At 41.8% G+C, this 22,741-nt stretch overlaps 3 protein-coding genes across 3 annotated transcripts in view; 1 reads left to right on the plus strand and 2 right to left on the minus strand.

Moving 5' to 3' along the window:
* Nucleotides 1-190: 190 nt before the first annotated feature.
* LOC134099206 (vacuolar protein sorting-associated protein 37D-like) lies at nucleotides 191-2,819 on the minus strand. Its single transcript, XM_062551996.1, has 5 exons — nucleotides 2,693-2,819; nucleotides 2,036-2,207; nucleotides 1,664-1,746; nucleotides 1,152-1,546; nucleotides 191-200 (listed from the first exon to the last, which is right to left on the minus strand). The coding sequence occupies exons 1-5, from the start codon at nucleotides 2,813-2,815 to the stop codon at nucleotides 191-193; spliced, it is 783 nt and encodes a 260-aa protein (XP_062407980.1). The 5' UTR covers nucleotides 2,816-2,819.
* Nucleotides 2,820-6,253: 3,434 nt separating this feature from the next.
* LOC134099207 (olfactory receptor 52K2-like) lies at nucleotides 6,254-7,240 on the plus strand. The gene has a single exon (XM_062551997.1). It carries the CDS (start codon nucleotides 6,254-6,256, stop codon nucleotides 7,238-7,240), a length of 987 nt encoding a protein of 328 aa, XP_062407981.1.
* A 2,572-nt stretch (nucleotides 7,241-9,812) lies between these two features.
* Nucleotides 9,813-22,741, minus strand: part of arrb1 (arrestin, beta 1) — a 44,738-nt gene continuing 31,809 nt past the window's right edge. Inside the window, exons 9-16 of the mRNA XM_062552888.1 lie at nucleotides 16,809-16,893; nucleotides 16,652-16,724; nucleotides 16,125-16,262; nucleotides 15,263-15,346; nucleotides 14,915-14,938; nucleotides 14,502-14,572; nucleotides 14,186-14,237; nucleotides 9,813-11,737 (exon numbers count right to left, since the gene is read on the minus strand). Of these exons, the coding sequence (XP_062408872.1) occupies nucleotides 11,626-11,737; nucleotides 14,186-14,237; nucleotides 14,502-14,572; nucleotides 14,915-14,938; nucleotides 15,263-15,346; nucleotides 16,125-16,262; nucleotides 16,652-16,724; nucleotides 16,809-16,893 (639 nt within the window). The 3' untranslated portion in view covers nucleotides 9,813-11,625. The remainder of the gene's footprint in view (nucleotides 11,738-14,185; nucleotides 14,238-14,501; nucleotides 14,573-14,914; nucleotides 14,939-15,262; nucleotides 15,347-16,124; nucleotides 16,263-16,651; nucleotides 16,725-16,808; nucleotides 16,894-22,741) is intronic.

Genomic DNA, 22,741 nt, shown 5'->3' on the forward strand with positions numbered 1-22,741 from the left:
AGCTGAGTTTCAAGAACCCTTTGGAAGATGTCTAAGAATTTCTAAACGCAAATTCCAAGATTTTAGCTGTCATTCCAGGACTTTGGCTGCCTGTCACTGTAATTCCTTGTCATTTTAGTGAAATGTCCTCAGGGTTCGTAAATGCCCAACAGCCCTGGCTGTTTGCTGAGCTTTACCCAGCGCTGGTGCTTTACCCCCCTCTTCCGTACGGCACCACACTGTTTAGCACACTAATGAGAGCACTGCGGCTCTAAGCCGTCGGCTGACAGATGGGAAAATTGCCCAATCTGAGATGCTCGAGAACAAAGCCTCGTGCTGACACAGGTGTAATAGAAGTCTTGAAGGCAGCGGACAAACAACCCCATGACCACACAAAGGGCGTCGCATTCACCCCGCTAACTGCATGGGCCGTGGCCTCCTCCCTGGAGCCTAATTTGGAGGACGAGCTTGACTGAGTTGCACAAACCTTTGGCTGACCCTAAAGGTAACCTACCGCAGGAGCCGAGGGGAATCCTGTCTAAGTATGACCTGGCTGACACTAACTTACCCCCGCCATGAAACACTATCAAATGGACAACCAAGAGACTATAAAGCTTTCAACTGATCTGTCAAACAAGTTGTTTTTCTATCATGATTGAAATATATATAGAATTTAATGTGGCAAGGACTTGTGTTTCATTCGTTTGGAATGATTTTATCTTAAAGGGAATTTAATGAGGTCCCTGGCTGCCCTACATTTGTCTGGGGAGGTTAATCCCCTTTAAGTGGTAATAAAACGTCCCACTTGTGACCTTGCTGCCAAACTGGGGTGAGATCAACATCATGTCTAACCAAATGAATCAAACAGATTTAAACACCCTTTGATTATTCAGATGACAAGATATATTTAAGAGTGACATATGAAAAGGGGAATGCAAACCAAACATACAAACAAAAATTCAAATAGGTTACAGTAAACAAATATTAATAGGCCTAACATTAAAGCCCCAGCCTCTAGAATAATTCGGAGCATAACACTGTATACATCACTGGAATGTGCAGCAGACAAAATAGAATGGACGATTCCCTTCTTTCAGCATTTCGGCTCTCTCTGTTTATTTTTATGCGGTAATTGATGCAGTCTCTCTAGCGGCGCTGGTCTCGCTGGCCACCTAGAGGGCTTCCCACAAATCCCCTCTTCCTCTGGATGTCTTGGGTCCAGAGAAGTAGCGGCAGGCTTCCACTGGTTGTTATGGCAAAGGTGATAGTCAAGTGGAGGAAGGTGCGATGTCTTGACGAGGTATGTGGTGAGGGGATAGCGGCAATTTGGTGAGGTCAGGGTTGAGCCAATGCAGCTGCAAAGGCGGTGTACCTCAGATTGGTGAGACCAGGCACAGCAGCAAAGCGAAGAGGGGGGCCTCTTTTCTGTGTTCCGCATAGGTTTAAATAAGTCTTTCATTTTTTCTAGCTTCACGAGTCGGATGTGGTAGAGCTTACGGAGGGTTTCATAGGAGTCCACAAACCGCTCTGCTGATAACCTCTGATCCATGAATCTCTTCAGAAGTTTCTACAAGATCAGGGGGATATGTGCGTTACAGTATATTCATAATTAGCACTGTATCTGAAAGATGAGGGTGCACTGTCTGCGCTATGTTACAGCATGTTATGTGCTGTGGCATCCTACCTCTGATTGGTCCATGGTTTGGCCAACTCTTTTTCGGAGCAACGTCTGCATTATGTAAGGCTTCAAGTTAATCTGATGTGCCACTGTAAGAGATCAGAGAGAAGTATAGCCTATGATCAGAGGTGTAAAAGTCAGGCTTCAGAAAGTAAAACTCCTACCACATATTTGTTCCAACCATTCACCAAACCAGCTAATGTTGCAGCTCATCGGTAAAGTGGATCAGTTTATTAGTGAAATACCGTGTTGAGGCACAGGCAGAACCAATACTATTCTTTGAAACTGTTACTGTACTTTTACAACTCTGACTATGGTGAGCTCAACGTTCATCTTCATCCAACTCTACTCATCCATAATTATTACATATGGACTCACCTAGTTTGTTTTGCTTCCGTCCAATATCACCACTGACTCTGCCCAGCTCCAGATACATCTCGACCAATCGTAGTTTCCCGCGGTTTAGATAAGGCCGTATTGATAAATTGACCTCTGCAAGTCTGTGGTTGGACGCCAGCATCATCTGTTTGTGCTGCTCAAGTGCCTGGAACTGATAGTTTACAGTCACAAATAAAGAATAGTTAATTTACAGTAAGAGGAATAGCATAATACTTGGGCCTATAGTGCATGGTGACTCATGAAGTAATTATTTACGTGCCCTTGTTCTCATCATATTTACTCTGGGTTTTTTGTCAAATCATGAAAGATTGGCAGCAAATAGCTGGGTTTCTGTTCAACTTTTTATTGCGCCTTCCGACCGTTTCGGTGAGAAATCCTGACTTGGGACACCTGAAATGCCAATACCATTTTCTAATGCGCATACATTTTTTTCTCGATTGACGATGCAAACAATGTATTCTCATTTGTTAATTTTTGTGTTAATGTTGTTCTGAAAACCTAATGTTTTGATCCCATAGCTGTTCAGAATTAACACAGTGGCTGTAGACGCACACAGATGCGTATTTTAGCCAAATGTTCATAATTGCGCACAAAATATGCGAATAAGCTGAATATAAATCCTAACGTGAGACCCACCTTATAACTGGCAATAATGATTCCGTGAATCTTCTCTTCATCTTGAAGCAGATCTTGTAGCTCTGCAATACTGAGAAGCTTGAGCCGATCCAAGTTCGAGTATAAGTCCCAAGTGCGCGTCATTTTCTCAGCCTTACAGTCGTTTCCTCCTATCAGTAGTGCTGACACTTACATTCAGGGTTATAGACATGGATAATAAATGCACTAACAAAACTTCAAAAAGTTACTGGACATACGCAATCAGTTTGGGACATAAACATGTTCTATAAATCCCTCTGCCTCCGTTCGCCATCTATGTCTGTGTGAAGATTAGCCCACCTTTAGGAGGAGCTTGAACGAATCATTACGATAGGCTACAGATCTGTCATCAGGTAATAATAGCCTACCTACCACAGTCAATTAGCCTGGCATGGGAATTTAACCTTCTATAGGCCTACACGAAACAAGACACTTCATTTATTCTCTTCATACTCAATTAGGCCTATAATTCCGTACTCTTTGTTGTTATTTATTGTTTGCAGAGAAACTATGATACAGACAGTTTAGCAGAATGGTGATATCAATGTGATGATATCCAGGAAATGTCTGACCTGGAAAGTATGGAGTAACAGTAAGATTTTATTGGACATTATAGCCTAATCCTATAAACAGAAGACAATATTTTTTGTTGTTGTTGTTTTCATTAGCTCACTTGACATGACATGGGCCTTACAAATAAATAGCACACTCAGTAAGATTTGTTTATCTCTTCAGGACTTGATGCTCAAAATAGAACCTTTTGGCCTGGGATGGTAGGCCTAGTAGGCTACCAAACATCCTAGATTATCGACTCCGCTTCAACCCTTTCTGGCAGTACTGTGATCAGACAGCCAGAGGAGGGCAGTGAAAGCCTCTATTTTGGCAGATGTGTTCAGACAGTGAAGAAATGATTTTATAGCCTGGCAAGCCAAACTATACAGAAACTATAGGGTGCGTCTAGATTTCTAGGCTAATGATTTTATCTTTATAAATATGTCCATATATCAAATTTTGCAATATAGGCCTATTAATTACCTATCACAATTAACTCAATTAGCCTATCTATCACAATGTTATAGATTCTATATATGGGCTCTATGTTAACAAATCATTCTACATTTATCTTAAGATTGAAGGTATAGATTTAACCTTTAACGCTGCCTTGACACGGCTGATTAGTAATTCAATCATTGGGCCTGTTACCGTCTATTGAGTTAGAGATTTGAGTTCCCATATTGAACTTGATGTGTTGTACACTACATGGGTTTGTACTGCTTTCTCTCTGTAGCAATTATACAAAAGGGAAGATGCCATTCACTTGTCAGTCACCATGAAAGCAAAAGAGGCCAGGGAACCCTATGAGGTAGAAGATTGTGTGGGAGTTGTTGCCTGGTCTGTAGTCCATCATCATGTGCTGAAATACTTCCACTCATTTTTCACGACATTTCTGGCGACTGTATGCTAGGCCAGCTACTTAGACACTATGCTACCACAGCCTACAAAATCAATGTTGTTGAACTCGCAGCTAGCGAGCTAGGTTAAGAGAATGAGTGTTGATATGTTGAAATATTAAGCTGCAAATCAGACAAAAAAAAAAAAAAAAACATTTCTCATATCTCAAATGCTTCAGGCCTAATTGTCTTCTCAGAGATATAGGCTTACTGTATATCCTATCCACAGACAGGTACTAATTAAATAATCTGTGTTATTCTCTTACACAGTGGTCATAACATTATGGCTGTTCGGTGTCTTATGTCAACATTTTCATTGCACCTGCTCCACTTATTACATTGTAATTACCACTGTATAACAGAAACATAAAACAAGACAAATGCACAAATGTGACAAACAGAGCTAATGTTGTGGCACCTCTGACACCACAGTGATCTGTTCAGCCAATTTGATGTTGCAAGGTGCTAAAATATTTTCCATTCATGGGGTCCTTGAACATGGAAAATCATTTTCATGAGAGAACATTTAAAACATGTTTTTTTCTTGTTTGTCTCAATATAATTTTTTTTAATTTTAGTTGATGTGCTTCCATATATCACATTCCTGCCATTCATGTGATTAACTCCTCAGTATTATGGCCATAAAAATAATTGATAACACTTTATAGAGTTTATACAAAAAAAAAGAAAAAAGTCAAAAGACACAATGTCCATGAATGTGAAAAAGTTCACGCAACTGTTTCCATTACGACTACTGCTACATTCAAAACAATTTAAGTGGCATACCAATTGCGTCTCCTCTCTGGTTTGTACAATAACATCACAAATCTAATTGCGACTCTTTATGCTGATAACTGGCTACACCAATGCAGACGTCCCCCAAAGCTAATTAAGTGGGTTGGTAATTGGTCCCTTTGCAGTCATAGCCATGCCTCAGTAGTACACTCTGATCCGGCTCGTTCCCCAGGAGTTTGATCTAACATGTTAGCCACAGCCCGCAGACTCCATGATGATAAAATAGTCGTTGACTGATGTGGCGAACGGAACCCTTGGGCAGGGTGGCAAAGGACTTGATTGTGTTAGAGAAAGTACAGATAGAGATAGAAGGCAAAGACATCTGTTCTTGCAGCCATGGGTTTTTTGCTATAGTTTTTTGTTTTAATCATGATTCACAGTTATACCCCAATTCAGCTTGCATAATGCTTTCTTGGACAGATTCAGTCAAAAAGTCAAACACTATCAAAGGGACATTGAATGCAGTCCATTTACCATTGCCATCCCATCTAGTACAAATCCATAGCATTTGAATGTTGTTTTGTGTTGTTTCTGTTAACACAGCTAATTGCTGGTCAGTGAGGCCTGGGTGATTGGGGAATGGAAAAGTTTTGAGAGTTTGCTGTAATGGCTTTTCCACACCATTTCCTACTGGAGGGAGTTTGACCCTTAATTGGCCCCATGGCATATTATATTAGTCTTAGTTTTATTTGTTAACAGGCTGTTTACATTAGCTGCTGTTGAAACATGAACAACTCACTAATGTATTTGAGTTTCAAAGGCATTGATTTGCAAAAAAAGGAAAAACTTTTGTAATGCTACAATATGTGTAATGCATATTTCAACAGATTTCGCACTTAACAGGAAGTTTTAAGCTAATTCATAATTGTGAACTGGGCCCCTGGAGATTCAGTGACATCAATGGAACATAAAGGGAGAAAACACAGAAAAGTAGCTATAAGTGGTCCACAGAGATCAACTCCCAACTCTTTATATGCTGCATATCTGGAGAGACCGAATATTCCACACTGGCCCGTGGTCACTTGACAAATGACCACACTAGCAGAGAGGTGGAAGAAACAGAGGATCGCAGCCAGGTAATGTATAACAACTTCAGTTCTGTAATGTCTGACTTTTAATATCAAATAGGTGGTCCACACAGATGTTCATTGGTTTGCTTGCTTGTAATTCATGCTTTGTTTGCTGTGACTCATGATCATGTGTGATCATGTATTTCCTTTACTGGAAATAAGAAGTTCACTGACGCACATGTTATTGTGAAACCTTCAGGAAGAGCCGTCAGGTCAGTTCCTGTGCCATGGTCGTGGAAGCTGAAGGAGCCAATGTTTCACACACGGTGTTCGTTTTCGTTGGCTTCCCAGAGACCTACAAGCATAGGCAGTGGTACGCGGCACCCTTCCTCCTGAGTTACCTGCTCCTCCTAGCGGGTAACTCCCTCTTGCTCTACGTCATCCGCAACACCGAGAGCCTCCACAGCCCTATGTACATCCTGGTCTCGGCACTGGCCGTCGTCAACATCTTGGTCCCAACGGCAATCATTCCCAAGATGCTGCTGGGCATTCTCTTTGACCTGAACGAGATCACGCTGGCCGGGTGCGTGACGCAAATGTTCATCACGCACTTCCTGTCGTCCGTGGAGTCCACCATTCTTCTGGCCATGGCGCTGGACCGATACGTGGCCATTTGTCTGCCTCTGCGTTACGTGGAGATCGTCAACGGCGCGCTGTTTGCCAAGCTGCTCGTCTTCACGCTCGTCCGCAGCGGGGCGGTCATGCTGACGCTCATCGGTCTGGTGCTGCCCTTGTCGTTTTGCAACTCGAACGTCATCAGCCACTGTTACTGCGACCACATGGCCCTCGTTAGCCTAGCATGTAGCAACACCGACAAGAACAATGCCATGGGGCTGGCCGTCATCGTGTGCTTCGTAGGCGTCGACATATCGCTCATCTTCTTCTCCTACGTCAACATCTTGTACGTCGTTCTGAGGGCGGCGGCTGGGGAGGACAGGTGGAAAGCCTTTCACACCTGCGGTACTCACCTGATGGTGATGATGAGCTTCTACCTGGTGGGCAGCGTGACGTTCCTGTCACACAACCTGCACATCCCCATACCTGTGGACGTCAACACCTTTCTGGGGTTGCTCTACATCATCTTCCCTGCCAGTGTTAACCCCGTCATCTACGGGGTGAGGACTAAAGAAATAAGGCAGGCGATACTGAGAATGTTCAAGGTCCAGCAGCTCAACAAAGTGTTTGTGTTACAAGTTTCATCTGTGAAAAAATGACAATATGTTGTACTGTATGTTGCTACACACAGAGATGACCAGGCTGAGATCTTTTGAGTCTGATATGTTAAATTGTTTAAACTATTTTGAAATGTGTGTATATAACATGACATCTCCTGAGTTTGATATTTTGAGATTGTAAAAACTGTTTTAAATGTATGTCTATATGTATAAAACATGATGTCACCTCACTCTGTTCCTGCATTGCACTTTGAGTTCTTTACAACTTGAATGTGGATATCTAAGTCTGGATACTGATTTAACTGATGTTGTTCTTGCATATGTTCATACTGTATGTAGATATGCAGCATTATTTATATTCTGTTTGTATTCCGATCAGATCTACTGTCAAAGAAAAGGGAATATGTGGACAATATTTTTTATCTGATCACAGAATGAATTATAATTACAGTGCCTTTAGATCAATGATGCATGTGTTCAGCCTTGAACATGAACATGCATTTTACCAATCTAGGTTGAAGTTTCACATTGCGCCTCCACTGACTGAATGTATCATCTTGTAAAACTCTTAATTTGATCCATACTGCATGGACCAAAACCTGTTAACGTTCGTCTTTCACTTATTTGATTCCTAGAAAATGAATTACAAAAGATGTCAGTTATTGAACCATATAAAAATACTTTAAAGTTTTAACTTTATAAAATGATTTCAGTCAAAGGCTCTGACCAGAGACACTAGATCAGATTAGATCAGATGTGTTTCATTCCGTTTTGTTCATACAGTATGAGATGTGTGTGATGTGACATGCACCAGGGATCATATATTTACCTCTAATAAAATTCTGCAGTTTTTTAAAAGTCTAATGAATCGTTGTGTTCCAACATCTGTTCATCGCACATGCTTAAAGTCTGTCCACTTAAACCTTTAAATGTCAATGCTGAATTGAATGTCAGCATGGACTAATTGTACAGTAACTCTTGTCTATGAATAGAAAAACAGGTACCTTGTGGAGATGCTCTTATAGGGCAGTGAATACAATGTATAATATAATCAAACACAATAATGTTCACGGTTCACATACAGTACAGTGTTGAATGTTGTTCACTCGACAACTACTGTAGCCCACAACATTTCCTTGTCAATACCATCTACCACTGATTTCCAGTACAGTTCACAAGCTGTCACTAACATGTCACTCACTCCCCAGGAGAGCTGTTGGGGTTAAGTGAACTGGCTCTCCTTCAAACAGTCGTGTGATGTCTGTGTTCCTTCCCTCTATTGAATTCAATAAGGTTTCTAGTTTGAAAACAAGGAGAGAGCCATCTCTTCTGACAAGTGCCTATGGCTTAACGAACCAAATGTTCAGCTGCAGCATACATGATATAAAAACTGGAGGAAATACTGTAGGTTACTTTTGATAGAATAACCAGTTAACCCCCTTGAAAGTCACATCTTTTCAGTAAATTATAAGGGAATATCTTCATTTTGAACATGTCGACACATCACCAATGTCTTCTCATTTACAACTAAGAGGGTTAACTCACTCCATCTAAGGAGCCAAGCAGAAGGAAATGACCGGGATCTCTTGTGGTCTATTGATGCACCTTGCAGGTCCATTCTAAGCAGGATTGTCTTTTTGACTTTTTTTTGTTTGTTTTTTAGAGAATAATTTGGACTTGCAGCTGTGCTCATCTGTCCATCTTGAGGGGTGTCATGGTTACAACATCAATGTTTAGAGCAAAAGAAATACTCATATAGATAGACACAAATGAAAAGATATGCAAGGGAGATACAGTAGGTTACTAATGATATCTTAAACAAAGCCGCTTGCCCGCTTCAGAGCCACAGTCCCTTTTATCCAACTGTACAGTCAAAGACGGACATCCAGAAAGTAAAAGTGGAAGTAAGTCACTCTGCTAAATGGCAAATAATCGAGGGCCATTATGAGTCGGAGGACATGGAAGCCCAAGTAGTTTCTGTCACTCTGTGCTTGTGTATTTCATTGGCACCATACTTGTATGACAATAATGTTGAATTTAATCTAATCTTGATGCATCAAACTCTACCCAACTCACTCTACTCAACACACACATAATGTGGCTGCGTGTGTTTTCTGTGTGTACTCTAACCATACCCATGTGATTGTTGTATCGAGGAGATCCTCCAGTTAACAAGCTCACCGCTGCGCTTGTAATTCAAAGCTATTGTTTATCAGTATTTTGTCAACACCAAGAATTAATGTGGACTGCAGAGAGGCCTCCCCACTGAACACGGGCATCCAGTGGGACGACGACCTCTAACGGGTCAGTGGCCAATTAAATTACAACCGTATAAAAAAAAGACAAATAAGTACAAAGGAAAGATTTAATTGGTCACCAAGGAGTCTAGTGGTAGTCACGGCAACCTGATGCAGTCAGTGTCAGCACTGTAAAGTGGGAAGCAATTAAAAATGAAATGATTCGTTGTGCCCTCTCTGTCTGAGTTTGTGCCAAGAGAATAACTTCCACTGTGCAGTCTGAATGATTAGCGCCGGGGCTAATGTGTGTTAAGTCCAAGAGGAATTTTGCTCTGAGAAAAAAAAAACATGTTAAACCACGACAAAGTACAGGATAGACACATTTTTTATTAATAAAGATACAGCTGAACATAATATCTTTTACACCCTCGCCTGAAACTTGTATGTATAATAATGATGATGACAATAATAATAATAATAATAATAATAATAATAATAATAATGTCAGTGTAATGGTCAATAATATTCATTTGTCAATAAATACTCGATAGCCCCTCATAATGTTTTACGTATCTATGATTTCAATTCATTTTGAATGGTTGGAATGACTCACAGTCAATATGACTTTAACACAGTGAAGAAAAGGGAGCAGGACAGTCATTGGACCAGAGCAGCATGTCCAAATAACCTTGTGATAGGTCAGAATATCTAATCATGGAAACAGTAAGACCATATACTATGGTAGTAAAACTTTTACAAAAAAAAAATTGAAAAGGCGATATTGGGAAAAGCATGAATCCCATTCACAAAAAACATACAAAGTATTGACGTCTCATGCAAGATAACAAGGCCACTCCTTTCTTTATAGGTATAATATATAGTTTCATTTCAGTGTTTAGTAAGGCTCTTTCCTCTCTCTACGATGCACGGTTAGCCTGGAGAATGTTGAACAAAACCACCACGCTGGAGACAGGATTTCTCATTTTTAGAAAAGCTGTATAGAGGTAAAACTACTTCTGTCTGATTACATATTGGGCCATTTTATGTCCATATGAATCAGGTGTTTCAGAAATGGATGGCGTTCATATGTATATTAAACTTTTCTTTTTGTATTTTTAAATAAAGTGACACTGGATGGTATAGTTTGGCAAAGGAGACATGACATTCTGATTGTATTGTATGTGTTTGTGATGTGAATATGGGATTTATGTCATTTCTGCATATCAGTGCTACTACTAGGAAGGTTTTTCCACAAAGCAGGGATTAGAACAGTCTCAAAACGACATCTCTCGCTGGATTATCAAACAGTTACTACCAACATGTCTTGTCTTATGTAAGGCGAAATGAAATATATGTATATTTATATATATATATATATCTTTATGTTTACAAGTAAATAATTATCCAAATTCTCCCCTAACCCCCCCCTACATTTGTACACATAGGAGTTTTCCCTGATGGAAGGTGCATTCGGCAGCTCATACTGAATTTGGCAGTAGTCATGATAACAATCCCAGATACATACGGAAAGAGTACATATATGATACATTAAATATATTACCAATACCGAGTTGTGTCTTTGCTCATTCCTACTAATACAAAATATGCAACAAAAACAAACCAAAACAAACCTAACAAAACATTAAAAAAAAACATGTATTACAAAGTGATGTTTATTTCAAGGCATGCTTCCACTCAAGTTAGATTTAGCCACGGTGACAAATGCTCAACCTCAGTTTGAGTGAACTTTATAGGAAATCCCAGGTGCCTAGAAAGTGGCCCTAAAGTAGCCTATGCACAGAAATCTTTCTCTATCCCTCTCTCTCTCTCCTTCTCTCTCTCTGTCTTTCTCTCTCTCTATCTCCCTTGCTCCTGCCAACACTGATGACTAGGTCACACAAGCACCTAACATGTAGAGGTTTAGTTTTCTAACACTTGTCCAGGCTGTATGGAAAGACGAATGTGAACAAGAAACACGGCGGCGGCACCACTGAGTGTGTGTGTGTTTGTTTGTTTGTTTGTTTGTTTGTTTTTCTCTCCCTCTCTCCCTCTCTCTCCGTTTCATCGAAAAAAGGGTCTTCCTCGCTCCAGGTTCACACATAGCCGAATGGGCTGGAGATAAAGCCTGGGGAAAAGCAACACCACCGCCTCAGGAGAAGAGCCACGACACGCCGCCACGTTCGGCGCTTATCTGTCGTTCAGCCGGGGCGAGTCTGTTCCCTCGTCTTCCTCCTCCTTGTCGTCCTTCACCCCGATGAGCCGCTGCCGCGCAAAGTCCTCAAAGATGATGTCATCGTCACTGTGGAGACAGAGAGAGGGTCATTTAGTCTCATCCAACCTTTAAAATCCTTGTTCTGGAGTCTGGACGGTAAACTCACATTTATTGTAACTTACCCCCTAATCACTGATCTGGAGGGGTATTCCAAGTACGTGGTTTAGTGGCAAACCTGGGTAAGTTAACTCAGAGTAAGTAAACCTCCTACAACTAGAGCACTATGGCATCATTTTGTTAGGAGAGTGAAGCTATACAGCTCTTCTATTAAGAGGTTTACCACTTACTCTGAGTTAGCTTACCCAGGTTTGTCCCTAAACCATATACTCCAGGGCATTAGAGGCCGGGTAGGCTATTTAAAACATTTAACACTTTGTGTCACATTCAGCAACATTTGTCTTCCACAGTGCTGGCTCTGTGAACTGGAAACAAACAAAGTGGGGGAAGTCTGTCCCCCAAATGATAACAGAAAACACTGTGTGGAGTGTATCAGGCAGCACTGAGAGGAGGAGTGAGCTACCTCTCCGGTATGTTTTGTTTTGTATTTGGTTCAAATATAATGTAAATTGCTTTGGACAAAAGGTCTGCTAAATAAAATATAGCGAATGAGATATCTTCCAGCATCACTTACCCTACCTATAACCCACATACAGTATACTTAACCTGCAGTAGAAGAATCAGCATTCTTCTTGGCAGAGCCCACAAATCAATATGAAACCACCTGCAGTAGTTATTTTAAACGACTACAAATTCTTCAAAATATGAAAATATATGAGCCTTTGGCTTGCTCAGCACTCTTATCTCTGGCTATGACCTACTCCTGAGTTTACCTGAACTTATACTCACCTGAGACGACACTGTCAATACAAAGTGCCACTATATGACAATACACTGCAGGATATTAATGTGGAGCGGTTGTACTTTGCCCAGGACACACTTTACAGAAACATGCTGACAACAACTGGAATCAAATTACTCTCGGATGCAGGCTCGACAAAAACAAAAAATGTGTTTTTCATGAGGTACTCATCAAAATCAATCAAAACTGCCATCAAACTGAAGTAAAATTGCACACCCATGGAACTTTTCTGTAACTGTAATACACTATGCCTCCTCATTTGCATGAATAGACATTTTAATCGAGGTCTAAATCAATGTCCACAAACAGCTGGAATCATTCAATGTCAAAGGTTTCTATGTGCATGCTTGATGGTGTTTTAAGTCCCCAATATCGTCTTCCGTCGACTTAAAGGCACCTAATCCTAACCCTAACCCCAACCCTATACTAACCTTAACTCATGTCTAACTCTAGCACCTTCCAGGCAGCATTGGGGGCTTAAAACACCGAGAAACAATGTGCATAGATTAGCTAGGCTGCCTAGTTCGTATGGAGGGTTTATGTACTGTAGGTCTATTGTAACTGTGTAAACAGGGTTCATAGGTGCAGTGCCACTTGTCATCGTGTGCCCTGAAGTGTCTCTGTAGCTTACAGGGTAGTGAGAGCAGACACCCAGTCACCCTCTATCCTTCTCATTTGGCCTTACTAATGCATGCAGGGCACGGGCTGGGAGACAGAGACCAGGGGGCCCAAGTCGGATGGAGACCATAAAATGTGAGCAGGAAGTAGCGAAGGCTGAATAATTCATAATTGGGCTTATGTGGCTGGTTAATGTGTGTGTGTGTGTGTGTGTGTGTGTGTGTGTGTGTGTGTGTGTGTGTGTGTGTGTGTGTGTGTGTGTGTGTGTGTGTGTGTGTGTGTGAGAGAGAGAGAGAGAGAGAGTGAGAGAGACAGAGAGAGAAATAACGAGAGAGGTTGTGTGTGTGTGTGTGTGTGTGTGTGTGTGTGTGTGTGTGAGAGAGAGAGAGAGAGTGTGTGAGTGTATGAGTGAGTGATATAGATACAGAGGGAGAACGAGAAAGATTTTGTGTGTGTGTGTGCGCGCACATCTGAGAGTGTGTGCATCTATGTGTGAGGGAGCGAGAGAGAGAGAGAGAGATTATGTGTGTGTGTGTGTGTGTGTGTGTGTGTGTGTGTTTGAGAGCATGCGAGAGAGAGAAAGAGAGAGAGAGAGAGATTGCTCGTGTTTGTGTTTGCTGTGTGTGTGTGTGTGTGTGTGTGTGTGTGTGTGTGTGTGTGTGTGTGTGTGTGTGTGTGTGTGTGTGTGTGTGCTGCTGCTGTGCTTGGTGTAGAGGTGTGTGTGTGTGTGTGCTGTGCTTGGAGTAGATATGTGTGTGTGTGTGCTGCTGCTGCTGCTGCTGCTGCTGTGCTTGGTGTAGAGGTGTGTGTGTGTGTGTGTGTGTGTGTGCTTGGAGTAGAGGTGTGGTAGCCAGGGGAGCCTGAGCATGGGGAAGTAGCCCGATGCATTATTAATGGGGTGCTCAGTGCAGCCACAGCTTCTGTGCAAATTCCACAAAGACTAAAAGGAGGGGAGGCAAAACAACAGCAGTGGCAGTGGCAGTGGCGCAGGCTCTTACTTTGTGTCGAATTCAATCAGGTTGGTGTCGATGGGTGCGTCGCTCTCAGGAGCTGTGGTGGACACAAAACACATGCTCGGGGAATTACAAGGGAAGAACAAAAAGGTTAGGAAGTTTGCTGTACGAATCTATAGTGTTGACAGATAGATAGATAGATAGATAGATATAGATAGATAAATAGATAGATAGATAGATAGATAGATAGATAGATAGATAGATAGATAGGTAGGTACAGTAGGTAGGTGGTTTTGGAGTAGTGGGTTGGTATCAGAGACACAGGGAAAAGAGGATTGGGAGACATGATCAGGGGACGTACCATCTCTGTACGAAGATTCCTCTATCGGTTTCGGATGCATTAACGTGAAAGGCAGCTCCACAGCAACATCACTGTAAAGTAAAGCTTTGAAATTAGGCTCATTCTGGTCTCATTACCCAATTGATGAATGTACAGTAATTAAAACAAGCACTTATCATTCACTTCCCTTTCTTCCCTCTTTTATCTCTCTTCTTCTTCTACCACTTTCTCCTTCAACTACTCTTTGATTACTACTTAAAAAGTTCTGCACTCTCCTCCTCTGGTAAGAGTATTGATTTATTTAGTACTAATTGCTACCCAAGGTCTCCTATGCATTGTAGCCTGAATGTTATTCCTTATATATCCATAAGTTGCTCTGGGTGGAAACGTCTGCTAAATGAATAAACACAAGTTATAATAAGCAATGGTTATACCTTGAGGCAAGATCTCCCAGAAGACTGGAAATAGAAAACAAATAAGTTTAAGCTCTCGTAGGATTGTTTTGCAACACCAGTTCAGTGATAATACACCTCATCATAACAAATAAAACATTAATAAACAACACATATTACTGTAGGCAGTGGGAGGAAAAAGCGTCTTTGTCAGAAGAGCTGAAGAAGCTTAGTTCTCATAACCACTGTGATTTAACACCAAAATATTCTGACTCAGGGGGATAATCCTGTGTGCAAAGACTATCCAAGACAGAGCTGAAAATATCTGAAGGGTAAACAAAAACATACCAACAACAAACAACACAAAGAAACGCTATAAGATGCGCTTACCCGCCTCTCGACACCACCAGCTTCACTTTGACTTTGTAGGAAACAATGATTCCCAGGATCTCCTTGTTGGCCCCTTCTCTCAACCTGACCAGAGGGATAATAGCATACAGTACACTTATAAATGCAATTTCAACGTTTTGCACCTGGGAGCATGAAAGCAGGCAAAACGTATATGCAACAGATTTAAATAACATGATAGAAATGGATGGGGTGAAACTCCATCTCATCTACAGCACAAATCTCATTTACAAGTTTAATGCCCTGCATAAGCATGCATTTCTCATCAAAGCAAAGACAACACGTTCATTATGTCCAGACCAGTGCCATGATGTTGGTGAGGACTGCATATATATCTGAGTGTACTAGTACAAGGCCTTAAAGGAACACGCCAACGTTTTGGGACAGATAGCCTATATAGTCAAGTCAAGTTTATTTATATGCCGTATTTCATACATAGAGGTCAATCAGGATTCAGGTTCAGAAAGAAAAAGTCCTGCCAAGTTTTTGATCCAAACATTTAGTAAACCATCTCATCCTAATCAGCAGCCAGGTAGGTCAGATAATTAGTGATATCACGTGTCAAGTGCACAGGTAGAAAATAATTGATGGCAGGACTTTTACTTTCTGGAATTGGGATGTCCTCCTCTGAAGGACTGAGTGTGCCTAGTACTCTCAGGGCCTCTCTCAACATCCGTCCTCTATCCTCGATGCTCGGTCCTCCCGACTCGTTCCCACTGATCTATAACTAGCACTGGATAGACTATGCCATTATTGCCGCCCCATCATTCTTTATCTAGATCAGTGAGAATGAGGACCGAGGAAGGAAGGGAGGATATATAAAAGATGAATGAGAGGCACCCACAGCGTGCTGGAGGCCAGGTTCGTGTCCTCGTGCTTGAGCTTTCCGTCCAGTGCCAGGCCTCTCTTCTCGCGGTTATTGGCCAGGAAGGGCGTGAGGGTGTAGACCTTACAGAACGTGGCACTTGGGGCAACTATGTCACTGAGAGACAAGAAGAAAAAAGGACACTGTACGTTAAAGTGATCATAAATTTAAAATAAAAAAAATAAATAAATTGAAGAGATCATACCATGTTCAACAGTATCAAGTCTTACAGTACATTCATATTTTCATTTGAGGCATTAGTGAGTATGTGCAGTATATCATTATAATAATAATAATAATAATAATAATACATTTTATTTATATTGTGCTTTATATCAAATAAATTATCTAGAAGTGCCAATTTGATACTGTAGACGTGTTCTCTAAAATAGAATTGCAAATATTTTTGTTTAATCAATTGAGCTGAATCCTGCTCTATATGTACTGTACCTTCACCAAATATGGTTAAGTGCCTGTCTGTCTGTGGCTTATGCTGTTGTACTTACTCTGACTCCTCTGTTGCGACTGGGCACTTGTACTGAGCCGTGTTGAACAGGCATATATCTGCATACTGACGTACTGAGGGGAGAACAAGCTTAGTCAGACGACATTGCCATTTTCAAACAAGAATATAGGCTACAGTATTCATGATGAGTAACATACCTGAAATCTTCATTTTCTTTACTGTCTTGTTTGTGTTGTTGGTGACATGAACATTGACACTTATGGGCTCGCCGTGGTAATAAATCTATGGGAAATCATATGGAGTGAATAAGGCCTTTGGTCATATCCCATATGACTGCTTTGATATAAATAATCCATAGGATTATGGTTCTTTCAGACATGAAACATTTACATGAATACCATTTTAGTCCGTGAGCCAGAGGGGTTGGTCGTTACCGAAAAGGTGGCAAAGGCTACCATACCTTTCCTGAAAGCTTGGAATCTCAGCTTTCCAGTGATGTATGATGGCCATCTGACAAATGTAGCTGTTTTGAGTTATGACACATAATGTAAACTATAGGTTGAAGAAATAATGCGTATAAATCAAGCAGAACACTGACCAATCTGATCATGATATTGGACATATAGGAATATTTTATTTTGTTATGTTTGGTATCATTTTAAAGGGGAGACTCTGGGCTTTCATTTAAATCCTTTTGTGAACATTTTGGATTAGTACAGCCAACCCTAGAGCTCTTCAAACCTTTAATCACACACATTTTCCTGCCATTTCCGCCTAAGTAATCTTTTGTCTTTTAATCCTGTGGCACCAGGGAGCATCAGAGAAACACAATCCAAACACTGAAATACTGGCATGACCCTAAGGATTCAGGAAATGTATCATTTACCCATATTTTCTGATTTGGAGGGGGTGTTTTTCAGTCTTATATCAGACATGCCGTTTTTTCAAAGACAGAAACAGTAGTGTACTATTATCCCTAGGCTAATTTGTTGATATGTCGAGTTGAAAGTCTGAGTAAATATTTTTTTTAAAAAGTTGTTATTCTGCATTTTTAGATAGTTCAAAAGGTCCTTAATACATATTTTATACAATTTGGAGGGGTGATTTTCAGTCTTATATCAGACATGGCGTTTGAGTCAATAATATTATAAATTAAGCAGAAAACACAACAATTAACAAATGAGACATGGATTCCTATATTTTGAGATGTGGTAAACACAATTATGACATTGCCATTACTGTAAAAGGTCAAGGTCATGACCTTTAGGCATGGTCAATGACATTTTATGACATTTTCGCACAGATTGCATCATTCAAGGCCACAACACTAATCAAACTCCTCGTCGGAATCCTCATCAGAGGAATACGATTGTTCAGCAAAGTCATCCTTCGGGTTTTTGCACGCCATAGGTCAGTGCAGGGAAAGTTGTTGGCAACACACTGACATGATGGAGTGACACAGTCCCTCTTGCATGAGCAGGACAGCAACTCAAGTACTGCTTGTGGACCAATGGAGACATTGAACCAGTCTATGGAGAGCTGCAAGTCACCATCTTGGTCCACTTTAGACCACCCATGCTCAACTGGGGAAGGAACTTCAGGGTTGTTCTCGATGCATCTTCTCCAGATAGCACCTTGATGGTTAGCTCTGAGACCGTGCTTCCTGAGAGAATCTGAGCATGGAGGTAAATGCCTGATTCTGGACTTGGAGCTGTACATTTGACATGTGAACTCCTGTAAGGCTGCATACAACTCAGGTGTCATTGCCAGTCTGCCCCAACCTTCTGAAAGGTCTCACAGAAGTTTTCATTCTTCTGAAGAAGTTTTAGGGCTGACACTTTACCACAGCCAGCAAATGCACTTACAGTGTCGCAGCCTGTGTATACGTGTAAACCAGGCAAAGCCTGACACACCTGTGAACCCAGACCATAAGTGAGTTGTGAGATGTTTATGTAGCTGGTGCGATTCTTTGTCCCTGTCCTCAGGGACAGGCCACATGTGAGTGTGTCACTGGTAGCCATGCTTATCACCAAGACATCAGTGTCACAAGGATGACAGGTTTGTGATCAGTCCTTGAAGCATGGCAAGCATGGAGTAGCATACAGGTTTCAGCCTCTTTATGAGTGGACGACAGGTCTGCTACCTTGTGCACCTCCTGTTGGGTCACCTTGTAATCTTTGGTTGTAGTGTACAGAACCTTTTCACCGAAAAATCTTGTTCTAGACTGTTCTTTGCCCCAATCCTTGAGCAAGAAGGTAGCAAGGTTTGTTTTGTTGCTTTGTAGGAATTTCTTACATTGTTGAACTGTGCCATGCAGTGATCTGTTTGACCTCTGTGCCGGAGTCTGCACCTCTGGCCACTCTCTCCAAGTGTTTGATAGAAGCCTCATTATATACACTATATTGCCCAAAGTATTTGCTCACCTACCTTGACTTACATATAAACTTCAGTCACATCCCATCCTTAATCCATAGGGTTTATTATGACATCGGTCGACTCTGCAGCTATAACAGCTTCAACTCTTCTGGGAAGGTTTAGGAGTGTGTTTATGGGATTTTTTGACCATTCTTTCAGAAGTGCATTTGTGAGGTCACACACTGTGGTTGGACGGGGCGTCTGGCTCTCAGGATCCGCTCTAATTCATCCCAAAGGTGTTCTATTGGGTTGAGTTCAGGACTCTGTCCAGGCAAGTCATGTTGGAACAGGAAGTGGCCATCCCCAAACATCCCACAAAGTTGGGAGCATGGAATTGTCCAAAATCTCTTAGTTAATTCTGAAGCATTCAGAGTTCCTTTCACTGGAACTAAGGGACCAAGCCCTGCTCGGGGGTGGCCCCTTCCTGTTCCAACATGACTGTGCACCAGTGCACAAAGCAAGGTCCATAAAAGTATGGATGGCAGAGTTTGGTGTGGATGAACTTGACTGGCCTGCACAGAGTCCTGACCTCAACTCGTATGTGAGTCAAGGCAGGTGAGCGAATACTTTTGGCAATATAGTGTACATAAAAAACAATGTCAACACGGGTGCTGTGACTTGCTTCAGCTTGCACAGCGGACAAGGCATAGTCTGCAATATCAGCAAATGTCTTGCCATCACCGTTCAACTTCTGAACAAGTGCCATGCCTTCTATTACACAGGTGAGCTGTCTACTCTGTGCAGTCAGTAGGCTACCGTCTGAGCAAATATTCGATTATCAGCTTTGAGGATATCTTCTTTATTCCCAGTTGTGCATGTCTTTGCCTTTCCCTGCATTTAGGAGAACGTTTTCAGTTTCATCTTGGAGAGTGGTGCATGGAAATGCTTTGCAGGAGGATTATTCTCAACACGCACAGCAGAGAAGGTTCTGTAGGCATTATTGCCAATGGTGTGTGCATTCAGGAGGTCTTCAGCAACATCTGCTGGTGCCTTACTTCCAGTAGACAGAGAAATGAGGGACTCACCACCTGCAAATGGACTTATCCAACTAGAATCCATCAGATCCACAGTGCTTGTTATGTGTTCATCTTTGGCAATTCTGCTTTGTCCAAGGTCCTTGTGAGAATAGTCACTTTGTTGGAGTCCCAGGGAGCTTTTCAATATAGACAGGTAAGTGCTTTTGTACTCAGCAGAAATGTAATATCTTGAGACAGCTGCTGGGCCTTCAAGCGGAACCCTTTTGTGCCTCAAGCTGTCTGAGTGTCCCTCTAGGGCAGTGGTCCCCAATTAGTTTTCCCCGAGGGCCAAATTCTGTACAGCAAGTGAGGCTGAGGGCCAACAAATCCCCCCCCCCCCCCCCGAAATCTGTGTGATACGGCAGGTTAAAAACTATTTATTATTACTAATTGCAAACAAACAATTGTACACATTTGCTAAATGAAACTTAAAGCATTATCAGCTGCCACACATTTATCTAGGCCTAAGTGCCTGATGTGAACAGAGGCAAACTGTGGACAATTACCCATGTGGACATCCACCCATGGGTGTTGGAGGCTTTTTGAAAGTGGGTGGTACAGATCAGCAGAAAAAAATGAGCTCTGCTAGATGCAACTTCCTCTATTCTGGTATATTTGAACATGTTGTTAGATTAGACTTTTATCTTGCAAAGTAAAGCTTTTGATTCAATGACTAATTCTGAACCAGCTTTAATAACCTCATGATAGGTCTAGTTAACCTTGCATGCAGTTGCCATGATCTGTTAAATTAATTTCTTTAATGTTTTGAATGCAGGCCCTGAGTGGCTAATCGGGAGCTTCGGGAGAATTCCGTTAACGTTTTGGGGTAGTCTGAATGTCGTGATTGTTTCTGAAGCTCATTGTGCTGCGCTGTCGTGGCACTTCAGCAGAGCAGTCGCAGTCCCTTATCACTTTCCCAAATATTAATAAAGTAGCTCTCGCAAAAACTGTGCATTAATATTAGCAGTGGTTTATTGACACGGATTTAACGTAATCAAAACGAGAAGGATTTTTGCGAGTGTATTGTAGCCACTTCCAGCGGTTACTTCAGCTAGAAATTGACTGCTCATTTGTCTGTGCGTGTGTGCGCTCATGCGTGCTGTGAGGACAGGCAATGAAAACCTGAGAATGAGATGGAGTTTCATTGTAGCATTTGTAATCAATTGGAATAAATTTGACATGGAGGTCGGATACGAACAGTATGAAAAGTGAATGACTCAGATGTTTTAACCCACTGAAGTAGAGAGATCGCTAATCACGCGTGGCCAACATGACTGTTTACCTTTGTTCAGACTTGACGTGGCGGGCCAAAAAAATACTGTGCGCGGGCCGGATCTGGCCCGCGGGCCGCCATTTGGGGACCACTGCTCTAGGGCCTGGTCAATCAGAACCCTGCCAAATGTGTTTGTTGCACTCAGCTAGGCCGAAAAGCCTAGAGAAGATGTAAAGATCTGATTTCTCATGTTTAATGTGTCTCATCTCTGAGTAGTAAGCAGTGAGTCACCTTGCATAATTCAGATTATCATAGGCAAAGGTCCAGGGGATGATTGATCGAATGCTAGCCATGTGCAATGCCCAGTTTCCTTCACATGATGCCCTCACAAGGTTTAGTACAACCTCCACCATGTCAATATATGACATCCAAAAGCTGGCCAGTAGACCTTGCTGGGACCTGAGATGCTGCAGGAATTCACAGAAGTACTGATGGACCTTTCTGAAGACTGTACAGTCAAGTGATTCTTCTACAGTGGTTGATGATATAACCTCAGAAAAGACACTCAAGTCTAGGGGCAGGATATCTAGGAGACCGTGGGCATCAGGATGGTTATTTGTGAGCCACTGGTGAAACTGATTCCAGACTAGCTTAGGGAGGGATTCATACATGATTTTATGGAATCTCAGAGATCTATTGTACTAACACCACTTGCAGATCCCTCGGCCACAGCTCCAGATTCAATGCATATTCCTTAGGCCTGCAGCCTGGAAGCACTTCTCAATCACTCCCAAGAACATACAGATGGTGTGGAAGACTCCAAGTCTTGGCACAATGTTGGGAAACCTGTCTCTATGTGCCCACAGAATTTCTGTACTGAACTTTACAGTAGAGAGCCTGATAAAAGGCAACTGACATGCTAATGCGTAAGGAAGTTTTTTTTTTACTTTGAAGGAGAAGCTCATGAACAGTTGCCATCAGTCTGGCCGGGGCATTGATGGTTGGCAGATAGCTGAAAACACTGGGAATAACATCCACAGAGTTTGATGCTAAGATGTTGTCACTTGTCCAGCTAGGGACGCTATGATTTGTGACAGAGTGCAGTCTGCAACCATAAGGAGTTCTTCAAAGCATCAGCACAGATATCTGTCTTGACCTCAACATAGGATCTAGTTGGAGGACCACACCTAGGACTTAACATCCGAGGCTGCACTGCTATACCATTGACCCTATGGGATGTTCCAAGGCCTGTGAGTGGCTCTTCCAGCCTGTCAATATTGTGCCAGGCTAGAGCTGTGGGCACATATGGCTTCACTTGGTCTGGAGTAACCCCACCATCCTGTCCTAGCTTGTGCACGCATAATGAGATGTCAATTTCCTCTAGCATAGGGTACACAATTACTAAATCTATTAGTATTAGTAATATTCTGATGAGATTGACATTACCAGTAAGCGACTTCACAGCATAAGTCAAAAGGATATGCTT

This window comes from Sardina pilchardus, chromosome 13 (genome assembly GCF_963854185.1).
Source record: "Sardina pilchardus chromosome 13, fSarPil1.1, whole genome shotgun sequence".
Lineage (NCBI taxonomy): Eukaryota > Metazoa > Chordata > Actinopteri > Clupeiformes > Clupeidae > Sardina > Sardina pilchardus.

What these genes read in the sequence shown, in the direction of transcription:
- LOC134099207 (XM_062551997.1), top strand. Translation starts at nt 6,254, where the DNA reads ATGGTCGTGGAAGCTGAAGGAGCCAATGTTTCACACACGGTGTTCGTT.
- LOC134099206 (XM_062551996.1), bottom strand. Translation starts at nt 2,815, where the DNA reads ATGACGCGCACTTGGGACTTATACTCGAACTTGGATCGGCTCAAGCTT. An exon ending in TCATTATTGCCAGTTATAAG is followed by an intron (nt 2,208 to 2,692) that starts GTGGGTCTCACG and finishes GTAAACTATCAG; the next exon opens with TTCCAGGCACTTGAGCAGCA. An exon ending in ACGGAAGCAAAACAAACTAG is followed by an intron (nt 1,747 to 2,035) that starts GTGAGTCCATAT and finishes GATCTCTTACAG; the next exon opens with TGGCACATCAGATTAACTTG.